Source organism: Jaculus jaculus, chromosome 6 (genome assembly GCF_020740685.1).
Source record: "Jaculus jaculus isolate mJacJac1 chromosome 6, mJacJac1.mat.Y.cur, whole genome shotgun sequence".
NCBI classification, from domain to species: Eukaryota; Metazoa; Chordata; class Mammalia; order Rodentia; family Dipodidae; genus Jaculus; species Jaculus jaculus.
The window spans coordinates 66,386,956-66,403,153 of NC_059107.1; the positions used below are offsets into that span (position 1 = coordinate 66,386,956).

Here is a 16,198-nt window from a genome sequence, read left to right on the forward strand (position 1 = left end):
GCTTCTCTGGGATCATCACACAACAAAGAAGCAAGAAGCTTGGAACCCAGGAATGCAGATATGAATGCTGTCCAATTCCACCTCAAGTCCCAGGTACCCTTGCAAGAAGTATGTGTTATTAAGAATTGTCCATGATGTTTTTCACAACATTCTCTAGCTTCACTAATATACTCTGAAACAGAAGAGGCTATCTACCAACTTAAACCTGTATTAGGGAACAAACTAAAAGAAGGAACTTGTACTTCAACCAACCTGGGCATCCTGTCTCATGAGCGTGTCATCCAAGTAATTCCCTTCATCCCTGCCACCCTGAGGACCAAGCAAACAAACAAACAAAATGAGTGAACATTCACATAGATGTTGGGTCACTGTTACACAGAGGCCTGGGAGCCCAAGGTCATGATAATGAGACAAACTGCCATAAGATGTAGGTATTCAGGCTTAAGGAGGCAGAAATAGTGCCCCACAATGTTCTTGCTCTATTACCAGGGCTAGAGTCTGTGCCTGGTGATGGTTCCCAGCAGAGTCAAGCCCCACTGTGAACCCTCATCTTGTACAGATGTCTTACCAGTAAGGGGAGATCCCCTCTTCTTTCCTCCCAGCATCCCCTCACCACAACATATATTCCTAGATGACTCAGTCTTCTCAAATGCTCAGTCTACATTGATCAAGTTCAACCAAAAGGATTAGAAGAGAAGATAAGGGAATGCAGAGCCTGACAATTGGAGCAGATACAGTGCAACCTTCCAAACACAGAAAGCCCACCATGTCACTAGAAAACCTTAGGCTTTAAGTTTCAGAGCAGTGAAACAGGACATCCCCTCCATTTTGCTAGACTAGTCTTACTGATCTCATAATTTTCTATAGTCCAAGCCAGCCTCATAAGGGAAGTAAGTGTGGAAAGAAAGGGGAAAACTTGGAAGAGGAAACTGGAAGACATTGTTTAGGTAAATATCAGAACTGAGAGTGAGGAAGAAATTAAGGACCAACTCCACAGTTTCTTTTTTGGTGTGAGAGGAACAGCAATAGTATTACCAGACAGGCAAGTCAGGGAGCTGGAGGGAAAATGAGATCAAGTTTTGGTGATGGTAGAATTATTTATATTGAAACATCTGAAATGCAGTGGGAGACAGAAGTCTCAGACTCAGAAATGTAGCCCGGGATAAAGATAGGGATCATGCTGAGTATCTTGAGCATCTGCCCTTTCTTTTCTGGTAGTCCTATTCTGTCCCCAACCCTTTCCCTTGCCCAGTCCTGACTTTTTTTTTTTTTTTTCTCAACTAACTACCTGGTCTCTAGCCTCCTGTTCCTTACATCTTCTACTCAACACATCATCTTCCACTCTCTAACCTTAAGTGACTCCCTATGTTGCTTGCCAAATAAAGTGTGAATTCTTCCTAATGGACTCCCAGTCAATCCTTACAGCTTGCTTTTGTTCAACCTGTGGTTCCTTGAATACAGCCACATTCTCTGTTTTCTTCCTCTGTTCTTGCTGTTCTTTCTGCCTAGAATATGCCTACCCATATCACTGCCTCTAGGAATCCTAGTGATCCTTCAGGTCCTCTTTGAACAGCTTCTCTGTCAAGAAGCCTTTATTTCCAAAGCAAACTCTTGAATCTTTCTTTGGTTAGGCACCTCATCTTTGGCACTCAATATTTTTGTGCTTTCCAGGACTCTACAGACCTGCTATATTCCCTTAAGACAGTATAAACTTTTAAAGCGCAGAAAGTCCTCCCAGTCATCTCTATAAGTTATTGCACATTGTAATAGAGATACATGTATGTATTTGGAACTTAGGAATAGTGAATTAAAGTAGAATAAATGTGTGGGCATACATGACTAGCCAGGGTCTCTAGGGAGAAATAAGATAACAGAGAGGCCCAAGAACAACGTTTAAGAAATATCTATGTTAGGGGACTGAAGGGATAGAGAGTGAACATTTCTTTTTTCTTTTTTTTCCTATTGAGAATGAACATTTCAATATAACCTAACCCCATCAGAAGCTGTAACAAAGGGAGTGACTCACAGCTGACAGAGACACCAGCACTCGTTGGAACATGAACGATGTATCAGAGTAAATGTCTTCTTCAAGGCTCCGTCCATATTCTAGAAAGAGAATGGAATAGTGTACAAGCACAGTGAAGAGTCCCGCCCAACACAGTCACTCTCCAGCAAGTCCTGTACCTCCACAACCAGCTTGTTTAACTGAAGCAACTCTCCCTGAAGAACTTCTGTGCATATAACTGCAAAAATTAAACCAGTAGCCAGGAATGGTGGTGCACACCTTTAATTCCAGCACCTGGGAGGCAGAAGTAAGAGGATCACTGTGAGCGCAGCCCAGCCTGGAGCTAGAGTTCCAGGCTAGCATTTGCTAGAGTGAGACCCTACCTCTAAACAAACAAACAAACAAACAGACAAAAATTAAACCAACAAATGGCCAAGGTGCTTCATCTTATCATTATATGTTCCTTAAGGTGATGGGGTAGAGAAGGTGGGTCACAATCTTTGTTTGGGCACCTAGTATCTGTAGCTGTCTGCACAGGACTGAGTGTAGCTGTTGAACAGCCACCATGTGTCATGAAGGAAGGCAGCAGCACAAAGGTTCTGAGGTGTGCTCGTCCATAGCTTCTGGGAGAAGCCTGCTTGAGTCAGATGTTGGGGCTGGGGGACTGAATCCAAAACCTACATGAGACAGACGTTGGAGTCCAGGGACTAAGTCCAAAATCTGTATGGGGCATATATCAGGATCTGAGAGCTAAATCCAAAACCCATGTGGGGCAGATGTCAGGGTCCAGGAACTAAATACAAGTCTCCAGGGTTTATTCTCTTATTTTGAAAATGCAGCAAACCCCCCTACAGTGTGATTTTTCTTTCTACAAAAGTCAACTGGATCTGGGGACATCGTATAGTAGTACAGCACTCACTGAACTTATATCAGAAGCTGGGTTATCCATAATACCCTGGAAGGGGTGTGTGATTAAAAAAAATACTGTAGAAAACGGGAAAATAGTAAAATGACGGTAAGAAAGTTCTACCACAATCTAGACACTCAGAAATAATAATCACTGGTAACTTTTGGGGGAATATTTTTGTCACTTTCTCTTATATAGACCTTTTCTTTTAAAAAAAAAAAAAGTAGGTATAGGGCTGGAGAGATTGTTCAGTGGTTAAGGTGTTTGCCTAAAAAGCTTAACAATGCAGGTTCAATTTCCCAGTACCCATGTAAAGTCAGATGCAAAGTGCTGCATGTTTCTGAAGTTTGTTTCTAGTGTCTAGAGGCCCTGGCATGCTCATTCTCTATTTGCAAATAAATAAATAAAAATAGTTTTTAAAAAGTAGGTATAGTGGTATATACTTATAATTCTAGTGCTTGGGAGGGTGAAGCAAGAGAATTGTGAATTTGAGGATAGCATAGCTCCCATTTCAAAAAATAAAGCTCTAGTTTATCATTTAAAAAATATTTGCATTTATTTATTTAGAGAGATAGAAGCAGAGAGGAAGAGGCAGAGGGAGAGAGAATATGGGTGCACTAGGGCCTCCTGCCACGGCAAATGAACTCCAGACACATGCATGACTTTTGCATCTGGCTTTACATGACTATTGGGGAATCAGACTTGGACCATCAGGCTTTGCAAGCAAGCTCCTTTAACCACTGAGCCACCTCTCTAGCCCGTATCTTTTTTTTTTTTTCAGACATGGTCTCACAGTGTAGCCCTTGCTGGTCTGAGATTCACTACATAGCCCAGGACAGCTTCAAACTGTTGGCAATCCTCCTGCCTCAGGCTCCTGTGCTAGGATTACAGATATAAGCTGTCACATAAATCTGACTAGGATATTATTTTTGACTTCTTTCTCCACTTATCTATATCAATTTATCTATGCTATTTTTGTGATTTTGTGTCTTTTTTTTTTTCATTTGAAAGAGAATGTGAATGGGCATGCCAAGGCCTCTTGTCACTGCAAATAAACTCCAGATGCACGTGCCACTTTGTGCATCTGGCTTTACCTGGGTACTGGGGTACTGAACTGACCCATCAGACTTTGCAAGCAAAACCCTTTAAGTGCTTAGCCATTTCCCAAGCTTCTATTTTGTGTAATTTAAAATTATTTTTAAAATATGTTTTAATGGCTACATAATTCTCCACTGTGAGTATACTATATATTATTTACCAATCTATTACTGGTGGATATTTTTAACTAATATAAACAATGCTAAATAAATACCATGCAATCTAGCCTGTTACGCACTTTTTGTTGTTGTTGTGGTTTTTTGAGGTAGGGCCTTACTCTAGTCCACGCTGACCTGGAATTAACTATGTAGTCTCAGGGTGGCCTCGAACTCATGGAGACCCTCCTACCTCTGCCTCCTGAGTGCTGGGATTAAAGGTGTGTGACACCATGCCTGGCCTGTTATGCGTCTTTTTAAAGTTTTTATTTTTTTAATTTTTAATTTTTATTTATTTATTAGGGACAGACAGAAAGGGAGAGAGAGTGAGAATGGGTGAACCAGGGCCTCTAGACATTGCAAATGAACTCCAGATGCTACAGTCACCATGTGTATCTGGCTTACATGGGACTTGGAGAATTGAACCTGGGTCTAGTCTCCATAGGCATATACCTTAACTGCTGCTAAGCCATCTCTCCAGCCCCTGTGTTTTTTGTTTTTTTTTTTTTTTTTTTCCTATTCTTAAGGAAAAAGGCATCCTTTAAAAAAGTTATTCCTTTTTTGTTGTTGCTGTTGAGGTAAGCCCAACAGACTGGCTTTTTTTTTAATGCAGAGGTTGGGGAGGGAGAGATTTGGCACTCCAAGGTCTCCAACCACTGTAATCGAACTCTAGACATGTGCACCACCTACTGGGCATGTGCAACCTTGCACGCTTGTGTCACTTTGTGCATCTGGCTTAAATGAGACCTGGAGAGTGATTCTCAGGCTGGAGAGGTGGTTAAGATACTTGCTTGCAAAGCCTAAGTACCCAGGTTTGATTCCTCAGTACCCATGTAAGCCAGATGCAAAAGGTGGCACATGTATCTGGAGTTTGTTTGCAGTGGCTACAGGCCCTGGCATGCCCATTCTCTCTCTCTCTCTCTCTGCTTCTTTCTCCCTCAAATAAATAAATGAAATATTTTTAAAGTGATTCTTTTTATATTGTTTTATTTGTGGTATTAGGATAGAACCTAATGACCTAGACCCTTGACCTAGGCAAGCACTCTGCTACTGAACTGCGCCTCTACCCCAAGGCTTGGATTTTTAAAAGGTTCTTCATACACATCATCCTCCAGAGTTTGTTTCTTTGAGATAGAATCTTATGTAGCCCAGACTGGTCTTGAGCTCAATGTGTAGTTGAGGATGACCTTGAACTCCTGATCCTCCTGCCTAGCCCAGAGTGTTGGGATTATAGGCATGTACCTCTAAGCTCAATTTCTCTAAGATCTCTAAGACAAAAATAAATGTGTTAGTGTCCTGACCTGTCTGGAGGTCAGAAACTGGTTCAGTTGCTCCAGGCTGCAGATCATTTCTGGAAATACTGATGCACCTTTTTTTTTTTCTTTTTCTTTTTGAGACAAAGTCTCATTCTGGAGCCAAGGCTGGCTTGAAACACTTGACCTTCTGTCTCAGTCTCCTGGCAATGCCAGGACTTTGAACAAATATCTGGTTCTTTGTTCATAAAGAACAACCTTCCATTTCCAGGGTAATAAAACATTGCCATGGATGGCTGAGGCAGAGTGATACCTTCTCTAAGAAGCCCCAGTCACTGGCCTAGACAAGGAATCTGCCTCAAAGCAGAGCCTGGCCCTAAGGATCCCCACAGTCAGTGTGTCTATGAAGAGATTTTAGTTGGTGATAACCAGTCACTCTCATTCTTGCATCACCAGAAACTTCAGCTAGAGCCTCCGAGGGTGCTACATACGCTGCTGGTAGGCCTGGCTGATGAGCCGGATCTCCTCAGGGGTACGCGAGGCGAGGATCTCAATCAGACAGCCCTCGTCTGTGCCGGCTCCCTAAACATGAGGCCAGAGGAGAGAACGGGATGAGCCAGTGTACACAGCTGATGTACAATTTTTATGTTTTCATGTACCAGTTAAAAAATAATACAATTAAATAAAAAGAAAAAGAAACCCTGAGTCCTAGACTCTGAAGGGATACAGACATGAATTAGCAGAATAAACAGCTAGCCCACTGTGTTCTAGCATAGGATTTATTAACTTTCTGGGGGGAGCAGAGGAGTTTCCACTTTTAATTTCTTTCTTTTGGTTTTTCAGGTAGGGTCTTGGGCTAGTCCAGGCAGACCTGTAAAGCACTATGTAGTCTCAGGGTGGCCTCAAACTCATGGCAGTCCTCCTACCTCTGCCTCCCTAGTGCTGGGATTAAAGGTGTGCCCCACCACGCCTGGCTTAATTTATTTAAGACCAGACTTGTTGACAAATACATCAACAGTGTGCTGGAGTTTCAGCACTGCTGAAAGTCCTCATAGAATGTGGCTCCCTCTAGGGCACTGCAGTGTTCATGGCTGCTCTCTCCTCCTGTGGGGATGTTCTTTGCAGAAGTCACTGTTCTTTGATATATTTTCCATGTAGAAAACATGGAGCCTGAAGTCATGTTGACAGTTAGAGCAGGTCATCCCCAAACCCATGCCATTACCAAAGGTAAGGCCATTCTTATTTTAAAGAAGATCAGTGTGAAAACAATTCTCAGTCCAAAACCAGTACCTATCTTTGTGACTGTACCCACTTCCTGCGGGAGGGTTGCCTCTGATGTGTTCTTTACACACTGCTGCAGCTTTCAGATTTGTTAACTTTTAACTGTCTTTTTCTAACCCAGTGTGGTCACCATAAGTACTATTACTAAAAACAAACATTTGTGTAGACCATTTACCATTGGTTCTTATTATAACAAATTAGGTAGTTTCTGCCTCAGGGGTCTTAATCTTTCCTTGACCTCTGTCTGCTCTTCTTCTGGGCAGAATGTTCTGGCAAAGACTTTGTGATCACCTTGGTTTCCCAGAACCAACTCAGAACCTTCCTCAAGGTACAGTATGTACTGACATGCAGAGGAAGGTATTGTACTTGCATTTCATATTTGGTCCCTGCAAACCAGCTTCCTCCCTCCCCCCTCAACCCCTGCCAGGTCCCAGAGGGCTGTCAAGTAAGGAAGCCAAGGATGCTTATATCAACTTTAAGCTGACAGCAGACCCAAAATCTATGTAGTGTTGGCCATAATGTTTATGTTCAAGAATAGCTTACACAACAAGGAAGTTTCTAGAACTGTACAATGGTTCAGCAGTAGAGCATAGAAATGCAAGCCTCAGGCCTTAGGTTTCACCTGCAGCACTGCAGACAGACAACTATAGCTATTCCGCACTCAGCCACAGGAAAGAGAAACTTAAAAAAATATTTATTTATTTATTTGAGGGAGAGTGAAAAAGGCAGATAGAGAATGGGTACTACATGACTTCCAGACACTGTAAACAAACTCCAGATGCCTGTACTACCTTGTGCATCTGGCTTCTGTGGGTACTGGGGAATTGAACCTAGGTCCTTAGGTTTCACAAGCAAGTGCCTTAACAACTAAGCCAATTCTCCAGCCTGAGAAAACTTTTTAGCAAACAATTTTTACGTTTTTTCTTTTGCTTTTTGTTTTTTTGAAGGAGGCTCTCACTCTAGCCCAAGCTGATCTGGAATGATCTGGAATTCATTCTGTAGCCCAGGTTTGCCTTGAACTCATGGTTCCTCCTACCTCATCCTCCCGAGTGATAGAATTAAAGGCAAGCATCATCATCCTTGGCAAAAACAATTTTTAAATTACAACTGCTGAATAGTTTTCAAATTGTCATTGTGGGGAAAACCTCTCTCCTTTCACTTCCCTTCTTTTAAAAAGCCTAAGCCACAGTTTGCGGAGGTAGAGTGTCATGTGTGCATAAAGGGCACCAGGCTCAAGGGGAGGACGGCAAACCTTCATGGCCTTTCTCAGCTCCTGCACGTCATATAGCAGGGTGGGTGTCATCAGCCCCAAGATCACCTGCTCGAAGTTGCCGCTTAGTTCTGACTTCAAGTCGTCTATCAGGTCCTGCAACAGAAGACAGTGGTCCAGATTATCTGCTTCTGTTACTCTTCAGTGTGGTGTGGGGACATATGGGACCTACATGACCCTTCCAGGGGCAGGGAAAGTCAAAACTATGTTGTTCACAGTAATACCAAGACATTCTTTTCTTGTTCCTGTCAACCTCTCAGGAGTGTAGTGTCATTTGACATGCTTGCACATCTACAACCATGTCAAAAATACTCCCTACTTTTCCAACTATTTATTATCTATGCAAGGCCAAATTTTCTTCATATACCTCAAACAAAACCACATACCAAAACAAATTGAGTGTAGAAGCAGACATAAGAACACAGCCATTTGTTTTAAGGCAGGCACTAAAGAGATTTGCAAAAAGTAAAATGCTAACTTTCTCATTAAACTTCATTTTGGAATATATAGTTATTTTTCACAATTCTCATAGTAATAAGCTATTTATTTATTTAGGCTGGGAATGAACCCTGGATATTGCACATACATCCCACCCCATTTTTAAAAATAAATTAATTACATATCTTAACATCTCTCTTCCTCCTCTTCCTTTTTATTTTTCTCTTCCTTTCTCACTTTCCCTCTTTCTCTTATCTTTTGAGACAGGGTCTCAGCATGTAGTCTAGTCAAAATTCTCCTATGCCAGCCTCCTAAGTGCTGTGATTACAGGCATGTGCTACCATGCTGGTTCCTTTTATTTTTATTTATTTATCTGAAAGAGAGAAAGAGGCAGAGAAAGAGAGAGAGAGAGAGAGAAAATGAGCGTGCCAGGGCATCCAGCCACTGCAAACGAACTCCAGACACATGAGCCACCTTGTGCATCTGGCTTATGTGGATCCTGGGGAAATCGAACCTGGGTTCTCTGGCTTTGCAGGCAAGAGCCTTAAATGCTAAGCCATCTCTCCAGCTCCTATGCTGGTTTCTTACTTTTCATTTTTAACATGGTAACTATCAATAGCTACAATCTTCAAAAACTAAAAAAGGCCTCAGTAATTTAAGAGTGTAATAGTGGGTCTGAGTTCAAAACATTTGTGGACATTAACTTAAACACATTTGCATACTTACACATTTGCTGGATATATTTTCATTCCAAGTCAATAGTGAATACCTTTGACCTTTTTGTTTGTTTGTTTGTTTGCTTGCTTTGTTTTTGTTTGTTTTTTCAAGGTAGGGTCTTTCTCTAGCCCAAGCTGACCTGGAATTCACTATGCAGTCTCAGGCTGGCCTGGAACTCATAGCAATTCTCCCACCTTAGTTTCCCAAGTGCTGGGATTAAAGGCATGTGCCACCATGCCCAGCAGAAAGAGAGAGAGAGAGGAAGAGAAAGGGGGGGGGGGAAGAATGGGCACACCAGGGCCTCTAGTCCCTGCAAACAAACTCCAGATGCATGTGCTACTTTGTGCATCTGGCTTTATGTGGGCACTGGGGAATTGAACTCAGGTCATTAGGCTTAACCGCTTGGCCATATCTTCAGCCCCACATGTGACATTTTTTGGGTTTTGTTTTGTTTCAAGAATATCTTCTCTAATGTTATTTTTAAAAAATAATATTACTATTATTTGACATAATAATTGTATATATTTGTGAGGTTCAGTGTGACACTTTAATACTTCCAGTATTTGTCCATCACATTAAGGTGACTGGCATACCTATTCTCTCAGATATTTGTCCATTTCTTTGTGTTGAGAATATGCAAAGTCCTCTCTTCCAGCTACTTTGAAATATTCAATTTGTTGCTGTCAACCATAGTTATCCTACTGTGCTGTAGAACATTCCTTCTATCCAACTGTTGCTCTGAACCCGTTAACCACCCTCCCTAACTCATACCCTTCCCAAGCTCTGGTGGTGACCACTATTTCCAGGAACATCTTTGAACAAGACAAAAAACCATGTTTTAAAACACAGGACTACTTCAGGGATCTAGCTCAGGAGGAGGCCATGCTGCCTGATAAGATTTTGAGCACTTGCCATAGCAGGAGATAACACATACCCTGCCAGTACTGCTTTTGTAGGCTGTCCGGATTTCTTGGCGCTGGGCTGTGTTCCGATAGGCCAAAATGCTGATAATGGCATCTTCATCAGTGCCTATAGGCAAGATAGACACAATGAGGAGCATAATTTGAGAGAGGCATGAGAAATGGATTTCTTTAGTGGATACTATCTCCACCTCCCAACTCTGGGGTTCTAGGCATGTGCTAACACCCCAGCAGTTTACATGGGTGCTGAGATTGAAGTCAGGTCCTTGTGCTTGCACAACCAGCCATCTCCCAGCCCTAACTGCATTTTAAAATCTGTACTCCTACTTTCATTGAAAATGAAAAAGCTTGTAAAGCTGTCTTTTCTCATCTCCAGGGGTTGCCATGACAGAACACACTACCAAAATTTAAAGTTACTAATTACAAGTTACAAATAGCCAAAGTTTTGCTTGTCTAATGCTTATAGCAGCTTTTTCACAAAGTGACTTTATGATGATTTTTCAGATTGGTCCCTCATCTTTGTAATAGCTTGGTATATGTGGGAAGATTTCTGCCTTCTCATTCTTTATGATTTATAGGGTGCTGTGGTTTGTTACAGACTTGGTTCTACTGAAATACTGCAGGGAGAAATGAAGAGTGTAAGTTCACTATAGTCATCCTTTGCAAGATTAAAGACCCTGGGAACATGAGGTCTAGGGAGAAACTACAGAATTTTAAGTTTGTACACAACCTTCAGAATTCTCAGCTGGAGAAGAGTGTTCTGTTTGGCTCACCTCCTGATGTGAATGCTATCATCCTTCCTCCAGTTGGCCATGTTTGTACCTTCAAAATAGCTTTGATTTGCATTTTTAATGTTCTCCCTTCCTCCATATCCAGATTTCTTGCTAAACCATGCAAAATTTTGCTCTACAACCTTTTCTGTGTCCGTGCCTTGTTTCTGAACTCCTCACCCTCTCATGCCAGTCCAGGATTTCTGGGCCTCTTCTTAGGCAACTGCAAAAATCTGCTAACTTCTTAGCTACTGATTGGTCTCCTCTAGGCCTTGGTAGGTTCATTTTCCTAAGAGAAAAATTCTCAGTATGGTCCTGGCCTACTCATAAGCACTCAACTGCTCCACATGGTCTGCTGAATTTACTAAGTAGCTACCACCTGGCATAGTAGCTCTCTACTGCAAATACATACAGAAACAGAGGGTAGTCAGATTCACAGGTTTAGTTCCTTTCCTAAAAAAAATATTTATTAGAGACCAAGAGAGGGAGAGAGAATATAGGTGCACCAAGGCCTCAAGTCACTGCAAACGAACTCTAGATGCATGCACCATCATGTTCATCTGGCTTACGTGGGATCTGGAGAATTGAACCTGGGTCCTTAGGCTTCACAGGCAAGCACCTTAACTGCTAAACCATCCCTCCAGTTCCCCCCTTTTTTTATTTGTTTGCTTGCTTTCTTGTTTCAAGCATTCACTATTTAGCTCAGGCTGATTTTAAACTCTTAATCTCCCTGCCTCTGCTAAGCTAGTGCTGGGGTTCTGTCCTTGGATCAGATTTAGCTCTTGAATTTCTTTCTTTCTTTCCTTCTTTCTTTCTTTCTTTTTTGTTTTTTTGTTTGTTTATTTGTTTGTTTTTGTTTTGTTTTTTTGAGGTAGGTCTCACTGTAGCTCAGGCTGACCTGGAATTCACTATGCAGTCTCAGGGTAACCTCAAACTCATAGTGATCCTCCTACCTCTGCCTCCTGAGCGCTGGGATTAAAGGCGTGCGCCACCACGCCCGGCAGCTCTTGAATATCTGTTTTATCCACTCGCCTCTCTCCACACACTCTTCTGAATCCCTTCATTACCAGACTGTTGGTTGCATGTCTCCCTAGGCCCCTCCACTTAGCACACTGATTCTGGCACCTGTGTTTTCCAGGTGGCTTTCTCAGTAGCAGTCTCAGTACCTCCCTTTGGCATCTGCCATGGCAGAGAGCCCCCATACAGCCTACTCTAGCTTTGCATGCCTTCCCCACTGTAAGCAATCACTCCTCTGCTCAGATGCAACTTACCTAAAACATGTTCTCTTCTCAGCATTTATTGAAACTTAACTTATTTCCCAGTGGCCATCTCAAATTTTATACACTCTAAAGTTTTTTTTTTAACCAAAAAACTTTTTATTTCAAAATATATAAAGGTATATAGTTAAAACTGTGAAATTGCATAAGAGTACTAATTAGGGGAATTAAGCTTTAAAAATCAAGGCCTTCCTCTGTTATAAAGTGTTTTTCCTCAGTACACATTAAATTGTTTCCAAATCATCTCTAGATGTAAGTCCACAATGAGATCCCCCCACACCTCTCCTCAATGCCTGCTAAGCAGGAGTGCTGCCTTTGCTACTTGCTACACTATACATTAAATTATCTCTAAAATGACTTTATACAGATCAAATGGCATTAACTGAAGTACAATCTCAGTAATGATAAATGCATTTATTTAGATGTTTAAGCTCTTGCACTAACTTTTTACAAGCTGGTGAACACTGACAAATTATTTCTCCCACAGAACTACAACCACACATTCCTAGACAGTATAAATATATGGTTGAACTCACATTAAAACACATCACCATTTTATCAATTACATAATAAAACAAATTATCAAGTATCCAATTATTAAGTTACATAGCTCAAAAGGCATGTCAAATATTAGATGTCTGCTCAGTTCGTTAGCAGACCCCACTTTTTTGCAAGTTTGGAAAGAGGAAAATCATAATTCAAACCAAAAAAAAGCTGGTAAAGAACTTTTGTTAAGTATGGAAAAAATTAAGTATTTCAGAAATTTTGATTAAGAATTGTTTACAACAAAGCATCTCTACCTTTATAAACATTTACTAAATTAAAGAGCACATTCTCTGCTATACAAGACAAAGGCAACATCTGACTGAGATATTGAACAGCCTCTCTCCCATTCTTTCTTCAGGCCCTCCCTGTTCATGTGCACCTCAGAGTGCAAATATTAAATTAACTAGAAGGCTTTTTGTTTGTCTGGAGACATTAAACACATGTGCTTCTTCAACAATGCAGATTTTCAAAATGGAGGTTTTTTCATAATAGCATAAAAGACAGAATGAGGGCTGGAGATATGGCTTAGCAGTTAAGCGCTTGCCTATGAAGCCTAAGGACCCCGGTTCGAGGCTCAATTCCCCAGGACCCACGTTAGCCAGATGCACAAGGGGGCGCATGTGTCTGGAGTTTGTTTGCAGCGGTTGGAGGCCCTGGTGCACCCATTCTCTCTCTCTGCCTCTTTCTCTCTGTTGCTTTCAAATAATAACAAAAAATGAAACAAGGGCTGGAGAGATGGCTTAGCGGTTAAGCGCTTGCCTGTGAAGCCTAAGGACCCCAGTTCGAGGCTCGGTTCCCCAGGTCCCACGTTAGCCAGATGCACAAGGGGGCGCACGCGTCTGGAGTTCGGTTGCAGTGGCTAGAAGCCCTGGCGCGCCCATTCTCTCTCTTTCCCTCTACCTGTCTTTCTCTCTCTGTCTGTCGCTCTCAAATAAATAAATAAAAATATTAAAAAAAAAATGAAACAAAAAAGTAGAAAAAAAAATAAATTTAAAAAAAAAGATAGAATTACATTAAATAATCACCAAAAGAGTTGGTTAAAAAAAAAAATCAACACTTGAGCAAATCTGATGTGTACTGGTATGAATGTGGGAAATGTAAACATAAAGTGAGCAGAAAACTATATATAGGCCCTACATTTGAAATGACTGAAGGAATGAACCACCCAGGGTCTAGTGTCCTTAGCTCCTGAACGTTGGTTCTGTGTGAAACTAAAAATGTACAATGTTGTGCTGAACGCTTTGGCAACTAATTGTCCTACATGTTTTAGGTACTGACAAGATTTTGCCGCAGGGAACATTTAAAGACACCCATGGCCACATGATTTTAGGAAAGGTCAATTGGTACAAATAATAATCACATTTTAAATGCTAACCAGCAAGAATCTTTCTCTAAGTGTCCAAATAAGTTGATCATAACCCAAACTTAGAGGTTGCAATTCTGTCAAGCTTATAGCCTGGGAAAACACTCCTATGGACTTCATTAGAATTATTCACCAAGCCAAAATGTTGGCTAATTATGTATGACAAAACAGGTCTTGTCTGAAGTTCCACATCCAATTCAATAGCATCAGGCACCCCAGTTTTATTGGATACAACAGTTGTTTCTATGACTATTGGAGTCTTTGAAGCGCAGCCGCATTTTAGGATGATACTTCTGCAAATACAAAAGTTGCTTGCTATTGAAAGCACCACGCCGCTTTTGTCTTATGAACTGTACTGCATCTTCATATTTCATACCACCTTCAATTAATGCTAGGGCAACAAGCACTGGAGCTCTCCCAAGTCCTGCAACACAATGCACAGCAATACAACAACCAGGTTCTTCACGAAACTTGATTTTTACAAGACTAAACCAGTCATCAACAATCTGGTTGGAAGGTGGTGCACCATCATCAAAAGGCCAATCAAGAACACGAATGCCTTCTTTCTCCACAAGAGCAGTGTCGTAAGTTGCTTCACATACTCTTACTATTGTGGTCACTCCATACTTCTTAACTTCCTCTACAAATTTATTTAAGGTTGCATTGGTTGGATTGTGAGTAATAAGGAATCTCATGTTCTCGTATGTGACTTCCACAGGAGCAGGGCGGTTCATTCAAGCCATGTTAATTTAGTTTAAAAAACAGAAACAAAAAAACACCCAATAGGGTTATGAAAGAATTAAAAAAAACTGAATACAGAAATGGAGCAAAAAAAAAAAAAAGTGAAGTCTACTTCAATATACTCCACTTAAACTTCTCAGTGCTTTTGAGTATGGAGCTGAGAGAAATGGGAAATGAAAGGAAACTCCTAATAAGAAGCAGCAACTCTTCAATCCAGTAATACTGAGGCGATACAAAGAAGTGCACTGAGGTTTACCCCGTCCAGGTCTGAGCGCTTGCTAAAGCTCTGGATCTCACTTCAACACTGCTGTGTCCGGGCTAACCACTCTTATGGGGGCTTCTTGGTGGAGTAGTAATGTCTCTACAGTTCACTTGTCTGCATAGAGGTCATGCTGTGCCTGGCAGTAATCTCCACTGCCCTTCAGAAGAAACTCCATAAATGTGTGACCAAGAACACCACAGCACGGAGAAATATGTCTACTCATTGAAGATTATGGCCTAATCATACAGCCGGTCCTGAGGCTGCGGTGGCCGAAGGGCAAGAGGCGGGGGCGGTGGTGCAGGTGGTGGGGGCACCAGACTACCATGCAGTCAGTTTTTTTTTTTTTGATGTTCCCAAATGAAAGGTGATCTCACAATGTTAAAAAAATATTTGGCTGGAGGGATGGCTTAGCTATTAAGGCATTTGTCTGCAAAGCCAAAGGACCCTGGTTCCATTCCTCAGGACCCACGTTAGCCAGATGCACAAGGGGCGCACGTGTCTGGAGTTCGTTTGCAGTGGCTGGAGGCCCTGGCCTGCCCATTCTCTCTCTCCCTCTCTTTCTCTGTCAAGTAAATAAATAAAAAAAATTTAAATATATATGTATATATATATATTTGTAGTGTGTGTGTGAACACCAGGGTCTCTTACCACTAAAAACAAATGTCAGATGTATTACTGGTGCCTGACTTTATGTGGGTGCTGGAAATCAAACTTGGGCTGCTGGCTTTGCAAGCATGCGTCTTTAACCACTGGGCCACTTCCCCAGCCCAATCTCCTCTTTTAGAGTAGAGTCACAATATTTTTTTTTAAGGCAGAGTTTTGAGAATAAAGACATCTGTGCTTATCCTAGAATGTTGGAAACAGTTTGTGATGTCTATTCTCCTGTTGTTACGGGGAGGGGGGTTCTAATATTCATCTATAGTTTCAAACTAGCCAGAATGTCTCCTGCTTCTGAGATAGGGAGTTGCTGTCTATTTTGTTTTGTTTAAGATATTATCTGCATAAACTCTGCATGAACTTTTGTACAAAGAGCTGTTCTAATAAAAGTTCTGAAGCCTGCTGAGTCTGAGCTCCCTGGGCAAAAGAAAATGCCTGGAGTCTCTTGGTTTGGTTGGCTTGCCCCATACTTAGCTCAATCCCGTGGCTCTAGTCATTCAGGACCCAGAAATAGGCTCAGTTAGCACCAGCAGGTGAC

General features: G+C 41.6%; 1 protein-coding gene and 1 pseudogene across 1 annotated transcript in view; both read right to left on the reverse strand.

Annotated features, from left to right (window-relative positions):
* Anxa4 (annexin A4) overlaps window positions 1-16,198 on the reverse strand; it is a 145,123-nt gene that overhangs the window by 47,701 nt on the left and 81,224 nt on the right. Inside the window, exons 4-8 of the mRNA XM_045153117.1 lie at window positions 10,059-10,153; window positions 7,952-8,065; window positions 5,910-6,000; window positions 2,027-2,106; window positions 253-309 (exon numbers count right to left, since the gene is read on the reverse strand). Of these exons, the coding sequence (XP_045009052.1) occupies window positions 253-309; window positions 2,027-2,106; window positions 5,910-6,000; window positions 7,952-8,065; window positions 10,059-10,153 (437 nt within the window). The remainder of the gene's footprint in view (window positions 1-252; window positions 310-2,026; window positions 2,107-5,909; window positions 6,001-7,951; window positions 8,066-10,058; window positions 10,154-16,198) is intronic.
* LOC101613200 lies at window positions 14,097-14,743 on the reverse strand (annotated as a pseudogene).